A 17,972-nucleotide genomic window follows, 5' to 3' on the forward strand; every position below is an offset into this window, starting at 1 on the left:
TAAACGATCACGACGATATTTTTAGTCCCACGAATTTGTATATTTTTTTTGGAAGCAAATGAAGAAAAAATAAAATAAAATAATTAGAAAGAAATGTATAGACAAATAATTTTAAAAATGTATAAAGTAATTTTAAAGTATATTTTAAATTCATCTTTATTAATCAATTTAATATTGTTAATAAACATGTTTAAAGATGAATTGATTTTATATTTAAAACTTCAACAAATCACTGCTTAAATAATTAACTTTTCATGAACATGCGGACGAGAACATAAAGTAACTTAATTACATAATTGCTAAGGAGGTACAACCACATTGAATTTTAAAATATATACTATCGGGGGTGACAGCGATCTCTTCGGTTACAATTTATTTAAAATTAATTTTAATATTTATTTGTTACGCCCCATAAGACTATCTCCGGATTGAATTTATTAAAGAGTACTTACGATTTGCTTGTTGTTACGACCATTTTATTAAGATGTACGAGCTTGTCCAACACGAGGCTAAGCTTACTAATAGTTTGAAATCAAAATTGATATGAACTAAATAAAAACAAGAAAGGAAGCAAACTTTCGCAAGCCGAAGTTTTTATACCCTTGCAGTTTTTTCAAAATCGTTTCTATGGCAATTATATTATACTGTTTTCCGACTTTGACAAAACTAAGAACCTAATTCTTATATAGTAAATAATTACTATCATATTATATATATTATATTATATTTAACACAAAATAAAATGTTTTATTTTCCTATGAGAGCTATATGATATAGATATCCGGTTCTAATTTTAAATATTTAAATATTACTAAATCCCAAAGTACAAAAATAAATAAAAATAAAAAGTTATACTTTTTTAAAAACAATTTTTTTCCGATTGTTCCTATGAGAGCTATATATATATTGCCGCCCGATCTTTCAATAGAAAGACAACTTTTAGGAAAGTTTGAAGTAGATAGCTTTAAAACTGAGGGACTAGTTATGGTAGAAACGGACGGACGGACGGAAAGCCGGCTACCCTCTGCAGGGGTATAATAATATTTTAATAAATATACAATGTAATGAAATAAGAGGATATAAACATGGGAAAGGAAGCTCAATCTAGGGACGACAAACTCAATAAAATGTAAAAGAGTATTGACTTTGTCCTTTTTGGTCGTAAGCATATTAATAACAGGAGGTTAAAACAAATAGTTTTATAAAAAAAAAAATTCCTTCTAATTTCTTTTTATACATATTGTTCATTGAATCATTTTTTATACTTTGGGGATACTTTCAATGAAGAATAGTGTAAATTGCTAAAAACTTTCATTATTATTAGATAATTTTCTTTTATAATATCGAAATCAAATTTCTTTCGAGACAAAAATCAAAAAATAAAAAAAAAAATTAAAAATTAAAAAAACAACAACTAAAAGTAAATATATAGTAAATTCTAAAAAGAAAAAATACTTATCTCATGTTTTTTTTATACCGCTATGCAGATCAGGTAGTTCAAATTTCATAACATTATTGAAAATATTGAAAAAAAGGAGGGATAATAAAAGCTGGTACAAATATCATAAAATATTTGAAAATAATATAGTCCAAATTATATTGAAATTCGTTCTGTTTGTCGACGGAATTATTTCTTCGCCGCGAATCAAACGTTTGCCTGACTTTGCAAGGGTATAACAAATAAACAAAAAATGATGAATTATTAACATAGAAATGAGCGACTTAGACAATGATGATATTTAATGTATTCTTACTTTGAACATGAGGTAGTGTACTAGATGGGACCAACGTTGAATCGGCGGAACAGCTCCATCTGATTTTATTATGCACATCCCGCAATGGTAATGAAATGTTAATGTTTTCAGCGCCTGTAGTTACTATATTAGCAGATTCAGCATCTTTGTGTAATGAACTTCTGGGTTTGTTTGTTAAACATGGTTCTCCAATTGGTGTTGCGGTTGTTCTTTTAATAATATTGTCTTTGGCCTTTTTGTAGGTTACTATATTATTAATATGTTTTCAACAATGCAAAACAATGAGCAAAAAAAATAAAAAAGGAAAAATAAATTTTACGGAGCAACCAATATTGTTGAACTTAACTTTAAAATACTCTACCACTTCCACTGCAGCGTATTCCTTTTGGGCGATGCTGAGTTCCGAATTGGGAGGGGCTTTCGCTAGAAGCCAGTCCACGCCAAAAGGTCTGTAATAGACCAACATGGCTTCGCTGACTATCCCGAGTGCAATCGCCAGAAAACTTTTTGGACGGCTTAAAAATCAATTCAAAAAAATTATTTAATTTTTTTGGGCCAGAACTAGCCCCTGATGTCTTAGCAGGTAAATTATCCAAGAGTGCTATTTCTGCTCCAGACTCTTTATCCTCTGATTGTGGTATTGCAACAGAAGTTAACTCTGGTCCTGCATTTTTTTCTGAAGCCACTGACACCTCGCTAAGTATGGTACTATCGGATTTAGCCTGGCTCTTCCTTAAATCCGCACTTAATTGATCCGACATCAGGCTCATATTGCCTGCATTGCCAGATTGGTTCGCTTTTAATGTCATTCGATTTACAGTCAGATTTTCCTTTGTATTACTGCTTACGTGAAGCATTACCCCAGGACGAATTGGCCAGCGCGGTGGCGATTTTGGTGCGTTACCACTGAATCGCGTGGAAGGTGGCTTTGCCAAGGCGGCTGCATATTTATCCAGTATTGAAAGGCCCCCACCCGCTTCTGTGATTTCCGGTCGATTAGATAGTACACTGGGGGTGATGTGTTGGATTGAATTGCGTATGACGGTAATGTGTTACGGGTAAAAAAGCGATTAAGTGTATTTATTTGAAAATAAAAAGCATTTAGTAAAGTATGATAACAAAAATAGTTACATATGGTGACATGCAAACAAAGTTTACCCTATGTAACGGACAGCATGCACACATTTTTTGTTCATGCTTTGAACTCTGTGTTTAACATTATCTGTTGAAAGATCAAGTTCTTCCAGAATCAGTTTTAAGTATACACTTAAGTTAAGAAGTTCAAATGTTTGAATATAAAAAATTGTAATTTTTAATCTAAAGCAACTTATAAATATTTCTTTAAAGTCTTGCTCATAAAGGAAGTGTATCTTTTTTTTAACTATTTAAAGACAAGTTTAAAGCATTATTTAATTAAAAATGTGTGTAAAAGTTTGTCCTTAAAAAGTTATTTCTAGAAATACGTTGTTAATGCATTAAATTCATTCATACATACGTATTAAATATCCATTTGCGGTAAGCTACTTATTGAATGTCATTGACAATATTAAAAAGATAATAATTCCTGACTTACCTTTGGGTAGCATTTATAGAGACTTCCGTGAGATCTGTACATGTTGGTGTTGTTGTGTATGTGCGATGTTCGTGGAATTGTTGTTGAAGCACAAAATAATTAAGGATTCATGCGATTTATTAGCGTTTAATGCAGCGTACAATGATGTCGCACCAGTCAATTGTGAAGCAAAGCGTAAATATGCAATAGATACATTAAGAAGTCAAGCGAAATAAGTGGTAGGTTTTTAAGAAGTTAAGTCGAAAACAAGCCTTTTTTTATTATTTTTTTTTTTGATAATATATTAATATTAATTCTCACTTGAAAACATTTAAAACTCTTACTATTACTTTTATTTTATGTACTAATTTTAATTAGTAAATAAAACAAACATTTTTAAATTATGAAACCCATGTAAGTCTTTAAGGGGAAAACTTAAGTAACTCAAAATATTTTAATTTTAATGGCCGGATAAATAACATACTTAAGGTTTTACCTGAACATAACAACTAAGTTTAGTCGTTTTCTAGATATCAACTGCTATTGATTTTCTGCGAAATCTGGCATATTTAAAGAAAACAGTTTAAATTTTCTCAAAAAAAAGTAAAGGTCTTAATTTTTTCTGCATAAGAAGCCAGTAATGGGGAAAAGTGAATATCCTGTAGGGTTGACGTATTTTTTCAGGGAATTACCGACATTTAAGGACAGTTTTGGTCTGAGACTACTATCACCACCAGCAAAGCTGTTTTAAGCGTAATACCAAATTGCTTGCAATATATGGTTGACGGACAACAACCATCGTATCAAAAAACAAGAAAGGAAAGCTAACTTCGGGCGGAGCCGAAGTTGATATACCCTTGCAGAATACTCTGTAAATTATATTTTCCAAAATTATTCATATGATGCATTCTTAATACTCATAAAAAATCCCAACTTCGTAACTTTAAAAACACCAAAGTTATGGCATTTCCGATCAATCAGTTATATGGCAGCTATAGGATATAGTCGGTCGATCCTTATGAAGTTTGGTAGGTCGGATTGATTGGCCAAAAATAAAACCCATAGAAAATCCCAACTTCCTAACTTTACAAACACCAAAGTTATGGCATTTCCGATCAATCAGTTATATGGCAGCTATAGGATATAGTCGGCCGATCCTTATAAAATTTGGTACGTCAAATTGATTGGCCAAATACAAAACACATAGAAAATCCCAACTTCCTAACTTTACAAACACCAAAGTTGTGGCATTTCCGATCGTTCAGTTATATGGCAGCTATACTATATAGTCGGCCGATCCTTATAAAATTTGGTACGTCAAATTGATTGGCCAAATGTAAAACCCATAGAAAATCCCAACTTCCTAACTTTAAAAACACCAAAGTTATGGCATTTCCGATCGTTCAGTTATATGGCAGCTATAGGATATAGTCGGCCGATCCCGGCCGTTCCGACTTATATACTGCGTGCAAAGAAGAGAAGGGTGTGTGCAAAGTTTCAATTCGATAGCTTTAAAACTGAGAGACTAGTTTGCGTAGAAACAGACAGACGGACAGACGGACAGACGGACAGACGGACATGGCTATATCAACTCAGGAGGTGATCCTGATCAAGAATATATATACTTTATATGGTCGGAGATGTCTCCTTCACTGCGTTGCACACTTTTGACCAAAATTATAATACCCTCTGCAAGGGTATAAAAACATATCTCCTGCTATTTAGTCTAATGTGGGCAGGACAATCGAGTTAAAAAATCAATAGCTGACTCGACAGGAAACTAGTGGAATAAAGTGGTAAGCTTTATTATTAAAAAAAAAACCGATGCATCCGATTTCAAGTGAGTTGAGTTTTCGAGTTAATTATTTTGTCAGCCGAGTGTATCTGTACTCAGATCGAAAAACAAGTTCGCCATCGGAAAAACTTTAATCTTTCCAGTGTGATAGCATTTTTGAGAGTTCATCAGTATTGAGCGTGCTATGGACGTACTGTCAATCAGCTGGGCTTGTTAACAAGCAGTTAAAATTCAAAAACCTTATTTGCGGGAAAGAGCCTTTAAAGGATATTCTATACAAATAAATTAGAAAACCATATAGTTTAATTTAACAGTTGTTTTTTTTTTTAATTATTGATAATTATTTGGTAATTTAGATATAATATATGCCGAAAGTTTTTGCAGACCATTTTTCTGGGTTTTTTTGTTTTGTTTTGCCGTCAATTTTTGACCTAAGAAAAACTCTGCTCTGACAACAGACACCAAAAAAGATTAAATTTTTTAATCTTTTCGCTAAAGCCTGACTAGGCTACATGAAAGTCAAGATCTCAGGAACGCCTACTTTACGCTCGTGTTGTATCTCATGCGAGAACATTAAAAAAAAATATTTCATGCTTTGGCGAACAACTAAAATACTTAAGTAAAACATAAAAAAAATATATAAGTTTGAACCCAACAAATTTATTATGAACAACTTTGCTTTTTTGTTGTTCGCTTAAATATTTGCTTAAAAATATTTTTACTGATTTTTTATTGTAAATCACATTTTTTGAAATATCACTATTATTTTTTATTTATTATCCATAGATACTTACATTTATCCTGGCGCCGTCGACGACGACAAATGCATATAATTATGCAGCAAATGATAACGACGGTCAGCAACAAGCCTAATATAGCAGCAATTAATATGATAAGTGTGGTTTTTTCCCAGAGTTGCCACCATGCCAGTTGTTCTAACGTTAAAAAAGATATATAATGTAAATATTATTTATTTTTAATTATATTGAAAATAAACATAAAAAAGTAGTCACCTAAAAAAATGCATTCAATTTGTATTATAATGTGTATGCCTAAACAAACAAAAAATATATAAATTTAAATTTCAAACACAAACTAAAAAAAAATTATAGATCCCTAAATAAAAGTTAAAGATAAAAACCATCTTAGAAGATGAGTTTATCTTGTTAAAAATTTAAAAGCTCCGAAACCCATTTTTTTATTTACTTCACTATATCTTTTCTAGAATGGTAAGACTTTTATTTTTTATTTTATTAAAAATAAAACGAAATTAAATCTAACAAAATGTTGCTGAGAGCCGTGTTTTAAGCTAATTTTGATTGCTCACCAAATCTATCATGTGCGAAGCAATATCAATAGCGACACAGAGTAAGAATCAAGATCATAGAATAAGAACTTATATAGAGGTTTTGTTTGCTCTGCCCGCACCTCTATATTGTAAGATAACTTTTTCTGGTAAGCTACCTGTAAACACTACAAAGCGTGAAGGTGAATTAAGTTTCACAAGCCATTCGTTTTTGCATACCAAAAAAGTTTTTTCATTTCATACGCATAATATACGCCACCATTACAGCAAAAAAGCATTTAATATAATAATAAATGATATTTAATCTAAGTGCGACTCAAATTTCAATCTATATGCGCAACAGTGGACTCAACCCCAAATTTCGTATTAGCTCAATCGAAAACCGTATTTACTGGCGAAGAAGATAAATTGCATAAGTAATGCAGTTTGATCAGAACTTACGGAAATTGTTAAAATTCAAAGTTATTAAAGCAAAAAATCTGGGGTAATACAAGATCTTCGAAGAGACGTTAAACCAACTACAATTGTGACATGATTAAAACAGGTGCATAATTACATTAATAAATAAGTCCCACGCAAAACAGCTCAAATGAGCGACGAACAAAAGAATGAGCGTAGAAGCTCAGTAAACCAAAGAAACGGCTTCGAATCTTACTTTTTAAGCCGGGAGACCGAAGTGGAAAAATCGTCGTTAAAGTGCTCCTCTCGGCTCTATTGACCGTTGATAGCCAAAGGGCACGGTCTTGCTCACCCGCTCTCCTCACTCCCACTCCCACGTCATGGAGTTCGACAAAATGCGCACCAACAACTAGCAGTGCTAAATTTCCCGCAACCGCAGCAAATCCAACAGCAACAACTTCAGCAGCGGCCAATATCGCGATGTCAACGATTGCAGCGACTGCAAATAAAACAAATTCTGAAAGCTCTAATGCGGTCCCGGCCACACAGACCGGAATGGAGCGCTACATTTAGATAAAACGTAAGCTTAGCCCACAAAATAATCCAGCGAGCACAAAACAAAAATAAATCGCTTCCAGAAGACCAATGAAGAACAAGATAGAACCAATAACAACAGATTTGCTCTTTTGGCGGACGCTGAGGAAAACAAATCTGCGCAAGATACTCTAAAGAAACCAAAGCCTCCACCAATCTATATCAGGGAGAAATGCTCTAAAGCCCTGGTCAACAAAATAGGTGTGGTGGTCGGGAATGGGAACTTCCATGTTGTTCCGCTTATTAAAGGGAATATTCATGAATCAAAGGTACAAACGAAATATGAAGACCACCAAACAATTACAGACGAAAAGACAAATTATTACACGTATCAACTGAAAAGCAGTAAGGCCTGCAAGCAGTAATAAAGGGAATCGAACCAGACGTTAGCAGCACCGAGATAACATATGCCCTAAAATAAAAGGGTTTAACCGCCAAGAAAGTTATTAACATTCTCAACAAAAACAAAAAGCCCCCGCAGCAAATCTTCAAGGTCAAGCTTGAGACAAACAGCAAATTCTTGAAGAATTACAAAGCTGCTATTTGACCTCAAAACTAATTGGGGGACACCCCCCCCCCCCCCCCCTCCAAAAAAAAGAAAAAACCCCCAAAAAAAAAAACAAAAAAAAAAAAAAATAAAAAAAAAAACAAAAAAAATTTTTTTTTTTAAATAAACAAAAAAAAACCCCATAAAAAAAACAAAAAAAAAAAAAAATATTTTTTATTTTTGAGCAACAGAAATTCTTGAAGAAAAACGATGTGCACCCGATCTACAAGCTGCAATATCGATTGCACCGTCGCAAAAACGTAATCGTCCAGTGCAACGCACCAATATCCGGGAGACACACTTCGGGCCGTCGCTTGCGACAAGTGGCAGCAACGCGCCATAAAAATGCACCGAACGGATATACTGCATCGCAAACAACGCCAGAAGTGTTCTTCGCTAAAGCTGCGAGATCCTCATACGGTCCCTTAAATACCTCCAACGGCATCTCCTATGCTGATGATCTATGATCTGGGATGGAAAATCCACTCCAGCCTCCCCAAGTAAGCTCTCAGCAGGCCCCAGGACAGCCAAATATTAAAATGGAAACTATGCAACAAAGCATGATGGTACAAATGTCATTCATGAAAACGACAATGCAAATACTTGTTCAAAACCGATACAGTTGTTCGTAGCACAACAATTTGGAACGCCAATGGTGTCTCCCTGCATAAACTTTAATTAACAGAATTCCTGAACGAAAATCATATAGACGTTATGCTCGTGTTAGAAACGTACTTCGCAAGCAAATACAACTTTCAAATAAGAGGTTATACATTTTACCGCACAAATCATCCGGATGGAAAAGCCCACGGCGGAACTGGAGTCTTAATCAGAGAACGCATCAAACACCACCTTCACCAAAGGTTTGCAACAAACTCCTTGCAGGCCACATCTATAAAAATGGAATCCAGTAACGGAAACTATATTTTGCTGCCGTCTACTGCCCGCCTCGCTTTACAATCTCGGAAGGACAATTCATGGATTTCTACAACTCACTTGGGGATCGTTTTATAGACGCAGGAGACTAAAATGCCAAACATACGAACTGGGGATCACGTCTTGTGGCTCCCAAAGGAAGATAATTTTACAATGAAATTATAAATGTTAGAAACAAATTTGACTATGTTTAAAGCTCCCATATCTAATAAGTGCCAAAACGCTTTCTAACCTTTCTTCAGACCACTCGCCCTATAACACAAATTCAAAGCCCTGAAATAATCGAACACCCTTTCAAGCTGACGTCGCAAAGAACTAACTGGCTTCAATACAAAAAGTGTGTGAGTTCTCATATAGAACTCGCCCCTCAACTTAATGTGGAATAGGACATCGACTGCACTGCTGAAGCCCTGGATAACGCGAAGGAAGTACAATCAAATAAATACTATAGATCCAATCATAAAATTTAACAGCTGGTGCGAGAAAAGATGCGCATGCGACGTGCTTGGCAGACCAGCAGATCGCCATCTTCAAAACAACGCCTTAAGGAAGCCACCCGCTTTCTCGACCTTGCGCTCCAGGAACAGGCAGAAACTGCACAGCTGCGGTACATCATAGTCTCATGCATAAAGTCAAAATGCATTTGCCCCCGAGTATTTTCAGTGAGATGCAGAACAGCAACATCGGACAAATACATGATTCAAGCTGGAGTACTTCAAGTTCCTCAATTGTGCTATATACTGCGGATATCCCTACGAACGAGATACTAACAACGTCTACGTTTGCCGACGATACTGCGATCCTGAGTAGTTCCAGATGCCTCGTACCTCGGCGTCCACCGCAACAGGCGATTAACCTGGCGTAGACACATAGAATGTAAGTAGCTGCACTTAAAACTAAAAGCCAGCGGACTCCTCTGGATTATAAACGCTCGATCACCTCTAAGCCTGGACTACAAGATCCTGCATTTCAACTCAACTCTTTAGACCATCTGGACATATGCGTCCCCATATTTAGAACTATCACTGGGGCACCATGGTATGTTTGGAACAATAACATCCACATAGGCCTTGGCATCCTCGCAGTAAAAGACGAAATTCAGAAACAAAAGGTGTCTTCTCTTCTCTCCCTCGGTGATTAACTCCGGTTTTCAGCAGAACCCGCCTGCGACGCAACGACCTCCCAACCCAGCAATAGTGTTGAGGATCGGATAACTCTGTACCAGTCAAAATGACTGTTAGTTAGGTTAATATGGTAAGATTTGATACACTTATTGTTAGTCTCGTAATGAAATAATTTAACACATTTTAAATTTATAAATTTTAAAAGAACAATTTGGAAGTTAAAAGAGAAAGCTTTCGATTGCAGCAAAAAAATTGTGTATGTTGATTAAATTATATATGTTAAGGGACACTAAAACATAGTACAATATAATTTTATTTACTTACTTTTTGGCCGCACTTTATAATTTATTATTCATTCAGTTAGTTTTGCATTGAAACATTAAAACAATTTAATGAAAAAACACATTAAGGGTATTATTAGTGCATAGATTAACAACTATAATAGGGTAATTAATGTTCAGTTAGAATACTTTATTTGGTATTAATCATTTCAAACAATGGGCTGATAAGTTTTTTTATGGCATTTACCTTGCCACCAAATTATAAGCGGTGAAGCAGCTGTCAAAATAAAAAATAAATGTAACTTAAATGGCAATTTCCTTGAATAAATATACATTTGAAATAATCTGTGTACCTTGAATACGTATTTTTTTATTAACTGATAATTTTTTAGTAATTCAAAGTTTTCCGCTGAATTGAGTGTTTGCGGGTGATTTTTATACCCTTGCAGAGAGTATTATAACTTCAGTCAAAAGTTTGCTAGTTTCTCACCCTATAAAATATATATATTCTTGATAAGCATCACCAAAAGAGTTGATCTAGCCACGTCCGTCTGTCAGTTCGTCCGTTTCTACGCAAACTAGTCCCTCAGTTTTAAAACTATCTGCTTGAAACTTTCCCAAAAGTTGTCTTTTTATTGTAGGTAGTATATAAGTCGGAACCGGCCGGATCGGGCGAATATATAAAATAGCTCAATCGAAAAAAAAAATTAAATAAGGTATAACTTTGTTGTTTTTAATTTTTTGGGATTTGGTAATATTTAAGAATCACGTTAAAATAATATCGGACATTGTGAGGAGTCTTAAACTCCCCACAAATCCCGATGCAGGAGATCGGCCTAGTAACAGCGGAGGAGGCGAGAAAGCCGGAGAGATGAAGGGCATCCAGGTCGACCGGGAAATATTCGGACCTTGGACCCTCATATGGCAAGGGCAACGAGGTCATACGGTGAATTGGCCGACTTCGGACCCGGATGAAGAGGACACACCGTGAATGAACCTTACTTCAGTGGACCTTGGACCCGAGCTTGGCGAGGAAAAAAAAGGCACCTACAGCGACTATAAAAGGACGGCGCAAGCGCAGCTCGGGACAGTACGAGTGCGAGAATCAGAGCGAGTGCGAAATAAGTAAATCGAAACCGAAGTGCCCAAGGATCAAGATCGCAAAGTCGAGACGCCGAACGACGACAAGTCTACAAGGCTGAGGCTACAACGCTGAGATCCAACGGTGCTAGGTCGTGGTCAAATCAAACTTAGGGAGTCCTTGCGCGGTGTCAGGCGATAGGGGAGAACTTTGTTCTACCTGCTGGGCGATACACCTTGCTGACAAAGTCCAGGCTGAACTCCGGGAGCCAGGCAATAAAGGTGGCAAGGCGATAAGGCGAAACCGTTTCACCTGCTAGGCGATACACCTTGCCAGCCCCGGTAGGTAGGTTCGCATAACATAATTTGGTGGAGCCGTCCTGATCTTAGTCACCTGGAGCAGCAAGCCGAACGCAGTAGCAGGCCAGGAGCAGTGCAGCAGCGAGCTAGGACAACGGGTAGCAAAACAGTAGCAATAAGGCTATATCTTGAGAAACAATAAACCAGCACTAACCTAATCTTTTCTGGCGTTCACCTTTGGTCACGGGCAGTCCCTCAATATAAATTTGGTGGAACGAACTCACAACCTCTCTGAGCTAGCCGCACGTTTACGTAGCGAGCATAAAATAAAGAAACAGGTCGTTACAACATCTATATCATATAGCTCCCATAAAAAATCAAAAAATTAAAAAAAATAATAATGGAAATAAATATTATTTTGTTTTTCTATTTATTAAAATATTAATATCGTTTCTATGACAGCTATATGAAATTGTTGTCCGATTTGTACAAATCTAGCAGCGTAATTCTGCTATAATAAATAAATACTATATAAATATTTTACTATACCAGAATTTAAAAAACAATTTATTCGTCTTGACAAAGTTAGCTTCCTTTCTTGTTTAAAGCCAGCAAGACAGAGAAATTTAAAAACAATATAATTTAAATTTAACAGTTGTTTTTTTTAATTTACTGATAATTATTTGCTTATTTAAAGCTCGTAGCTGCACTTTTATTGTGTTTTTTAGTAAATTTTTGACCCAAGAAACATTTTGCTCTGAAAAGAGGCACCCCAGATGGTATTAATGTTATTTTCTCCTCACATGTAAACTCCTGCGATCGACTTTTGCCGGTTTTTTTGACTTTTTTCCTTCATTTTTTTAAATGTTCAGTGAGAAGCGCACGCCAAAAGATTACATTTTTTCGCTAGGGTTCACCAAAAGTTCATTCCAGGTGGTTGGCAACGCGAAGAAATTTTCTGGCATTTTTATCGTCGATCTGAGTACCGAGGTGAAAAAAAAACCTGACGAAAAGTGAACGCCAGCTATTTGCCTCTCGCTCTCTCTCATGACCGACGAACAGTTTTCGTCGATCTGAGTACTAGGCTTTAAACAGTAATTGGTTAACTGAGTAAGGGGAATCTCTTAGTAGAGGTACTCAACTATATCATATGTTCTGGATATACCCTTGCAGAGGGTATTATAATTTCAGTCAAAAGTTTGCAACGCAGTGAAAAAGACATATTTAAACTTTGATTTTTTTTTTTTTTCTATGGGATTTGGTAATATTTAAATATTACGGAATTACGGCTTTAATTAAATTAAAATCGGACAATTAAAGTCGGAACGGGATCGGCCGACTATATCCTATAGCTGCCATATAACTGCACGATCGGAAATGCCACTACATTGGTGTTTGTAAAGTTAGGAAGTTGGGATTTTCTATGGGTTTTTTTTTTAGCCAATCAATCCGACCTACCAAATTTTATCGGCCGACTATATCCTATAGCTGCCATATAACTGAACGATTGGAAATGCCATAACTTACAGAATATTCTGCAAGGGTATATCAACTTCGGCTCCGCCCGAAATAGCTTTCCTTTCTCGTTAGGGTTAATTATACCCGTTACTCGTAGAGTAAAAGGGTATATTGTATTCGTGCAAAAGTATGTAACAGGTAGAAGGAAGCGTTTCCGACCCTATAAAGTATATATATTCTTGTTCAGGATCACTAGCCGAGTCGATCTAGCCATGTCCGTCTGTCTGTCCGTCCGTATGAACGCTGAGATCTCGGAAACTATAAAAGCTAGAAGATTGGCATTTTGCATGCAGATTTTAGGAGTTCCTACGCAGCGCAAGTTTGTTTCAAAATGGTGCCACGCCCTCTGACGCCCACAAGCCACAAGCTGTGGCCACAGTTTTGATGATATTATGAAAATTTTAATTGATATGTATTTGTTTCGTCAATAAATATCGATTGGCCTAATAAAAGTTTGCCACGCCTACTCTAACGCCCAAAAACCCATTAAACGCTTAAGCCTGGCTAGCGCCTACATTTCCGCCATTCATGGCGCCATCTAACGGATGACTTTGGAACAGCTGGCCAAGGTGCTCAACAGAGTCAACGTTAATTCTCGATAAGGATTTCTATTAAAGGAAATTGCGATGGTTTTCATTTGTCAATACCGAACTATATCCCAAGAACTATGCAAATCAAATAGATTTGATTAGCCAAATTGGAGGTCTGAGTCAAACAATGGCGTATGTGTGTATGTATGTAAGTATATACATATGTATGTATTTACATTGTACACAGTTGCAATTGCCCGGCAAAGATAACTCCTTTCAAAGAAAGCTATTCGCTATACCCGTTACTCGTGTTGTGCAAACATTTAGACTTTAATATACATAATACTATTTAAGAATGTATGTGTTTAGCCAATATAAGTATGTATGTTTAATATTTCTAGTCCATTTATTGCACTCAAAAACATAAACATAAACACAGCTGCTGGTGCAGGACAAAAGCTGCCTGCGCTAAAGCAGCGCTGGTGCTGATGCTCGCCAGCACTAAGAGATCGCCGAATTCAAATTGATAATTTGAACTTTTTGTCCTTTTTTCCTGTGGTCACTCTAATTCACATTATGTTAAAAAAATAAAACAAAAAAAAACACAAGAAGGCATATTTATATTAAGTTGTTTAGCTGAGTAACGGGTATCTAATAGTCGAGGCACTCGACTATAGCGTTCTCTCTTTTTTTGGTATAAGTATACTCTTTTTCGTGTTTTGTTTTCAGCTCGAGAGAAAGAATCTTTCTAAGTTTCCATAAGCAAAAGAATCGTCAAATTTTGATCAGATGTTTACCAACTGTTCCATACGAATTAAAAGAAACTTCATAAATTTTAAAGCCGAAAAATCTTTGACCAATTTTTATAACACACATAAGTGTGCAATGCAGTGAAGGAGACATCGGAGAAAACAATTTTAAAAAAAGTTATAACTTTGTTGTTTCCAATTTTTTTTTGTTGTTCTTCGGGATTTTGTAATATTTAATTATTATGGAATTACGGACTTAATTAAATTAAAATCGCAGATCAATATCATATAGCTGCCATAGAAACGATGGCAAAATGCAGCGCAAAATCGACATAGCTTTATTGTTTGTAGTAATATAGGCATACAAATCGAAATGTAGTCGATTTGCAATAACTGCAAGGGTATATAAACTTCGGATTGCTGAACAAACTTTAGAATATGCAATTTTTGAAACAGATGCAAGGGTAGATGGAATTTATGCTTGCCGAAGTTCTTTCTTTCTTGTTTCTATTAAATCAATTCAAGGAGAATACTTTTAGGCCGACATACGAAAGTAACTAACAACAAAAAGTAAAATAAACCAATTTGTAAGTCTCTAAAATTTGAAATAATAGCTGCTTGACAATTCAACAAGGATAGTTTTGGGGCGTTCCCTCAATTGCTGAAAATTTCTGTTGACTTTTAAACGATTCCCTGATTTGCCATTTAGGAAATAAAAAAAATAATGTATTAAATTGTTTATATCTGACTAATCAGAATTAATTATAAGGTCAAAGCTTGTAATATACGTACCAGCAACTTCAATTTCACAAAATGGTCCAGAACCAACCGTATTATTGGACACACATCTGTAAGTCCTGGAAATTGCATAGTCCTTTTGCAATACGTAAAAGCTTTTTTCAACAAATTCGTTTTTGTCACCGCTGCCCAAATTTTCAACTGTTTCATTTTCAGCTTTAATTGACCAAGAAAAATCGGCCTGTAAAATATGTAAAATAATAGGTTGTAATATTTAATTTGTATAACCTTGCAGAGGGTATTATAATTTCAGTCAAAAGTTTTCAATGCAGTGAAGGAGACATTTTCGACCCTATAAAGTATATATATATGTAGGATCGCCGGTGATTGGTTCAATTACAACTCCAAATATAATTTAATGATTTTTATTTGAAATGAAAAAACAAAGGGATTTGTGGTTTTACATCTTCTCTCCCGAAAACACAGAAAGCAAAAGCGAATACTTCGTGCCACGATTCTTTTCGTGCAGTATCGATATTCTAGATATCGACAGACTTGCCAATGATAAGCTTACGTCAACAGATTTAAAATAATGTAAAGATAATGTTAACGTAAATAAACTAAAATAAATCTTATATGTTTTATGCAGAACAGTTGTAGACATGACCACTTCTTGTTTTCCTTTCTTTTCCCACAATCGGCCATCCTGAATTATCATTCGGCTCGAATGATGGTTCTTCTGCAGATTCAGGCTGATGACTCCATTTCTTCATATATTCTGCAACGGTTGATGTTTTCCCTGGGCCTTCATGGTCACCAACTTTTTCCACATCATATCTGCCGTGGGGCAAAGTCCTGACTATTTTGTAAGGTCCAAAGAACTTTTGTTTCAACTTTAAGCCGGTGCCGTACTGCGTGCGCTTTATAGCTACTAGCTCGTTTAATTTGTAATGTAACTCCTTCTTACGCGTCTTGTTAAAGGATCTACGATTCTCCTGCTGAATTTTGGCAATGTTATCCTGCGCTTCCATACGAATAGTTTCTCTTTCCTGGTCTAACTCTTCAATAGCGGCGTCTTCAAGGAACATGTTCAGCTCTGATACTTTGTTAGTTCTCATTTCAACGCCTGTCAGTATCTTAAAAGGTGAGAATCTCGTGCTTCTTGGGGGTGTACTGTTCATTACTTGCTGTACAACTTCTAAATGTTTATACCAACTACACGGTTTTTCCTGACAAAGCTTGGCTAACATCGGAATCACGATCCTATGGATCCGCTCCACTTGACCATTTCCTCGGGGAACTCCGGTGGTAATCATCAGATGCTGTATTCCGTTCTCGTCGCAGTATTGTTTAAATGTATTTGCAACAAATGCAGCCCCTCTGTCTGAAATTATGCGCCTAGGGTTTCGATCGATAACTCCTTCAGCCGTTGTAGTTTTTGTCGGGTGGAGCCAGACGAACTTAGAGAACGCATCGATCACCACGAGAATGTAATTATAGTTCTTGCCGGTCTGTTCCATTGGACCTACATGGTCAACGTGATATGTTTCCAACGGCTTATTGGCTTTGTTAATTGGTGTTAAGAAACCATCCTTGCCCTCAGAAACAATACATTCGACGCAGCTTTTTACCACTCTAACTACTTTCTTCGACAAGTTCGGTATGTAAAACGTCATGTCAATAGCTTCTTGAGTTTTCCTTGCTTGTGGGCCATACGAATGATTTCCTCTTCCATCAGACTCGGTTCCACGATCAACTCTTTGACAGGATCCTTGTATTAAACACCATGCCTTACGAAAAGGTCATCATAAGTGCTGTTTTCGAAGGCGGCTATTACTGCGCGAACCCATTCATCTGCGACTGTGGCTCCTGCAATTTATGTTGCAGTGTGTCTTCCAGCTTTAGACATGAAACACGACTCAAGGCATCTTCGTGCCGCATTTTACTGCCACTTCGATGTTCGATGACATAGTCATAGTCTTGGAGAAACAATGCCCACCGTGACACTCTTAAAGGGATTTCGCCGCGCTTTTTCATTGTTAACGCAAAGGCATTGCAGTCGGTTATAATTTTAAACTTTATACCCAATAAATAGATACGCCATTTTTTCAAAGCTTCGACTATGGCCAACACTTCGAGCTCGTAAGAGTGGTATTTCTCTTCAGCTGGTTTCGTTTTTCGGCTAAGATATTGGATAGGGTGCCACTGTTGATCGTCCGGATCTTTTTGGAGAAGAACTCCTCCGTAGCCGTGCATAGAAGCGTCTGTGTGTATCTCCGTTTGAGCTTTTGGATTGTATAATCGCAGCACCGGTGCAGATATCAACGCTACCTTTAGTTGCTCAAATGCTAGGCGTTGGTCTTCATCGAATCGGAAGGGAACTTCCTTACGAAACAAGTCAGAAAGTGGTTTCGCCTTCATCGCGTAATCAGCAATGAATCGCCTAAAATAGGATGTTAATCCAAGAAAACGCTGAATACTCTTCCGATCATGTGGAATCGAAAAGTTCTTGACTGCTTGCGTTTTGGCTTCCGATGGTCTTATAGTCCCTCCTTCAACGATATAACCCAAAAAGTCAACCTTTCTCTTGAGAAACTCTGAAGCTCGATTTAAGACACGCTCTAGCTTTTGGATTCCTTCATTTACATCCTTAGAGGGAATAATGAGATCATCCATGTATGTTACAACTGTACCATCTTGCACCATATCCAGTAAAATTGCATAAATAAATCTTGAAAATACGGCTGGTGAATTTGAAATTCCAAACGG

At 36.2% G+C, this 17,972-nt stretch overlaps 1 protein-coding gene across 18 annotated transcripts in view; it reads right to left on the bottom strand.

The window, feature by feature from the left end:
- Nucleotides 1-17,972, bottom strand: part of LOC108040062 (hemicentin-1) — an 84,245-nt gene that overhangs the window by 13,271 nt on the left and 53,002 nt on the right. For 7 of the 18 annotated variants that reach the window (XR_006417511.1, XM_044458356.1, XM_044458347.1 and 4 more), the window contains 6 exons: nucleotides 15,258-15,444; nucleotides 10,536-10,565; nucleotides 5,896-6,036; nucleotides 3,328-3,361; nucleotides 2,116-2,762; nucleotides 1,755-2,000 (listed from right to left, as the gene is read on the bottom strand). Coding sequence is in view for 16 of the 18 variants with exons in the window: in XM_044458356.1 (XP_044314291.1) it covers nucleotides 1,755-2,000; nucleotides 2,116-2,762; nucleotides 3,328-3,361; nucleotides 5,896-6,036; nucleotides 10,536-10,565; nucleotides 15,258-15,444 (1,285 nt within the window). In the remaining 2 variants the exon portion in view is untranslated. Of the gene's footprint in view, nucleotides 1-1,754; nucleotides 2,001-2,115; nucleotides 2,763-3,327; nucleotides 3,362-5,895; nucleotides 6,037-10,331; nucleotides 10,344-10,535; nucleotides 10,566-15,257; nucleotides 15,445-17,972 lie in introns of all 18 variants that reach the window. The other 11 variants (XR_006417512.1, XM_044458357.1, XM_044458358.1 and 8 more) reach the window with 5 other exon arrangements.

Source organism: Drosophila rhopaloa, unplaced genomic scaffold, assembly GCF_018152115.1.
Source record: "Drosophila rhopaloa isolate 14029-0021.01 unplaced genomic scaffold, ASM1815211v1 contig_164, whole genome shotgun sequence".
NCBI lineage: Eukaryota > Metazoa > Arthropoda > Insecta > Diptera > Drosophilidae > Drosophila > Drosophila rhopaloa.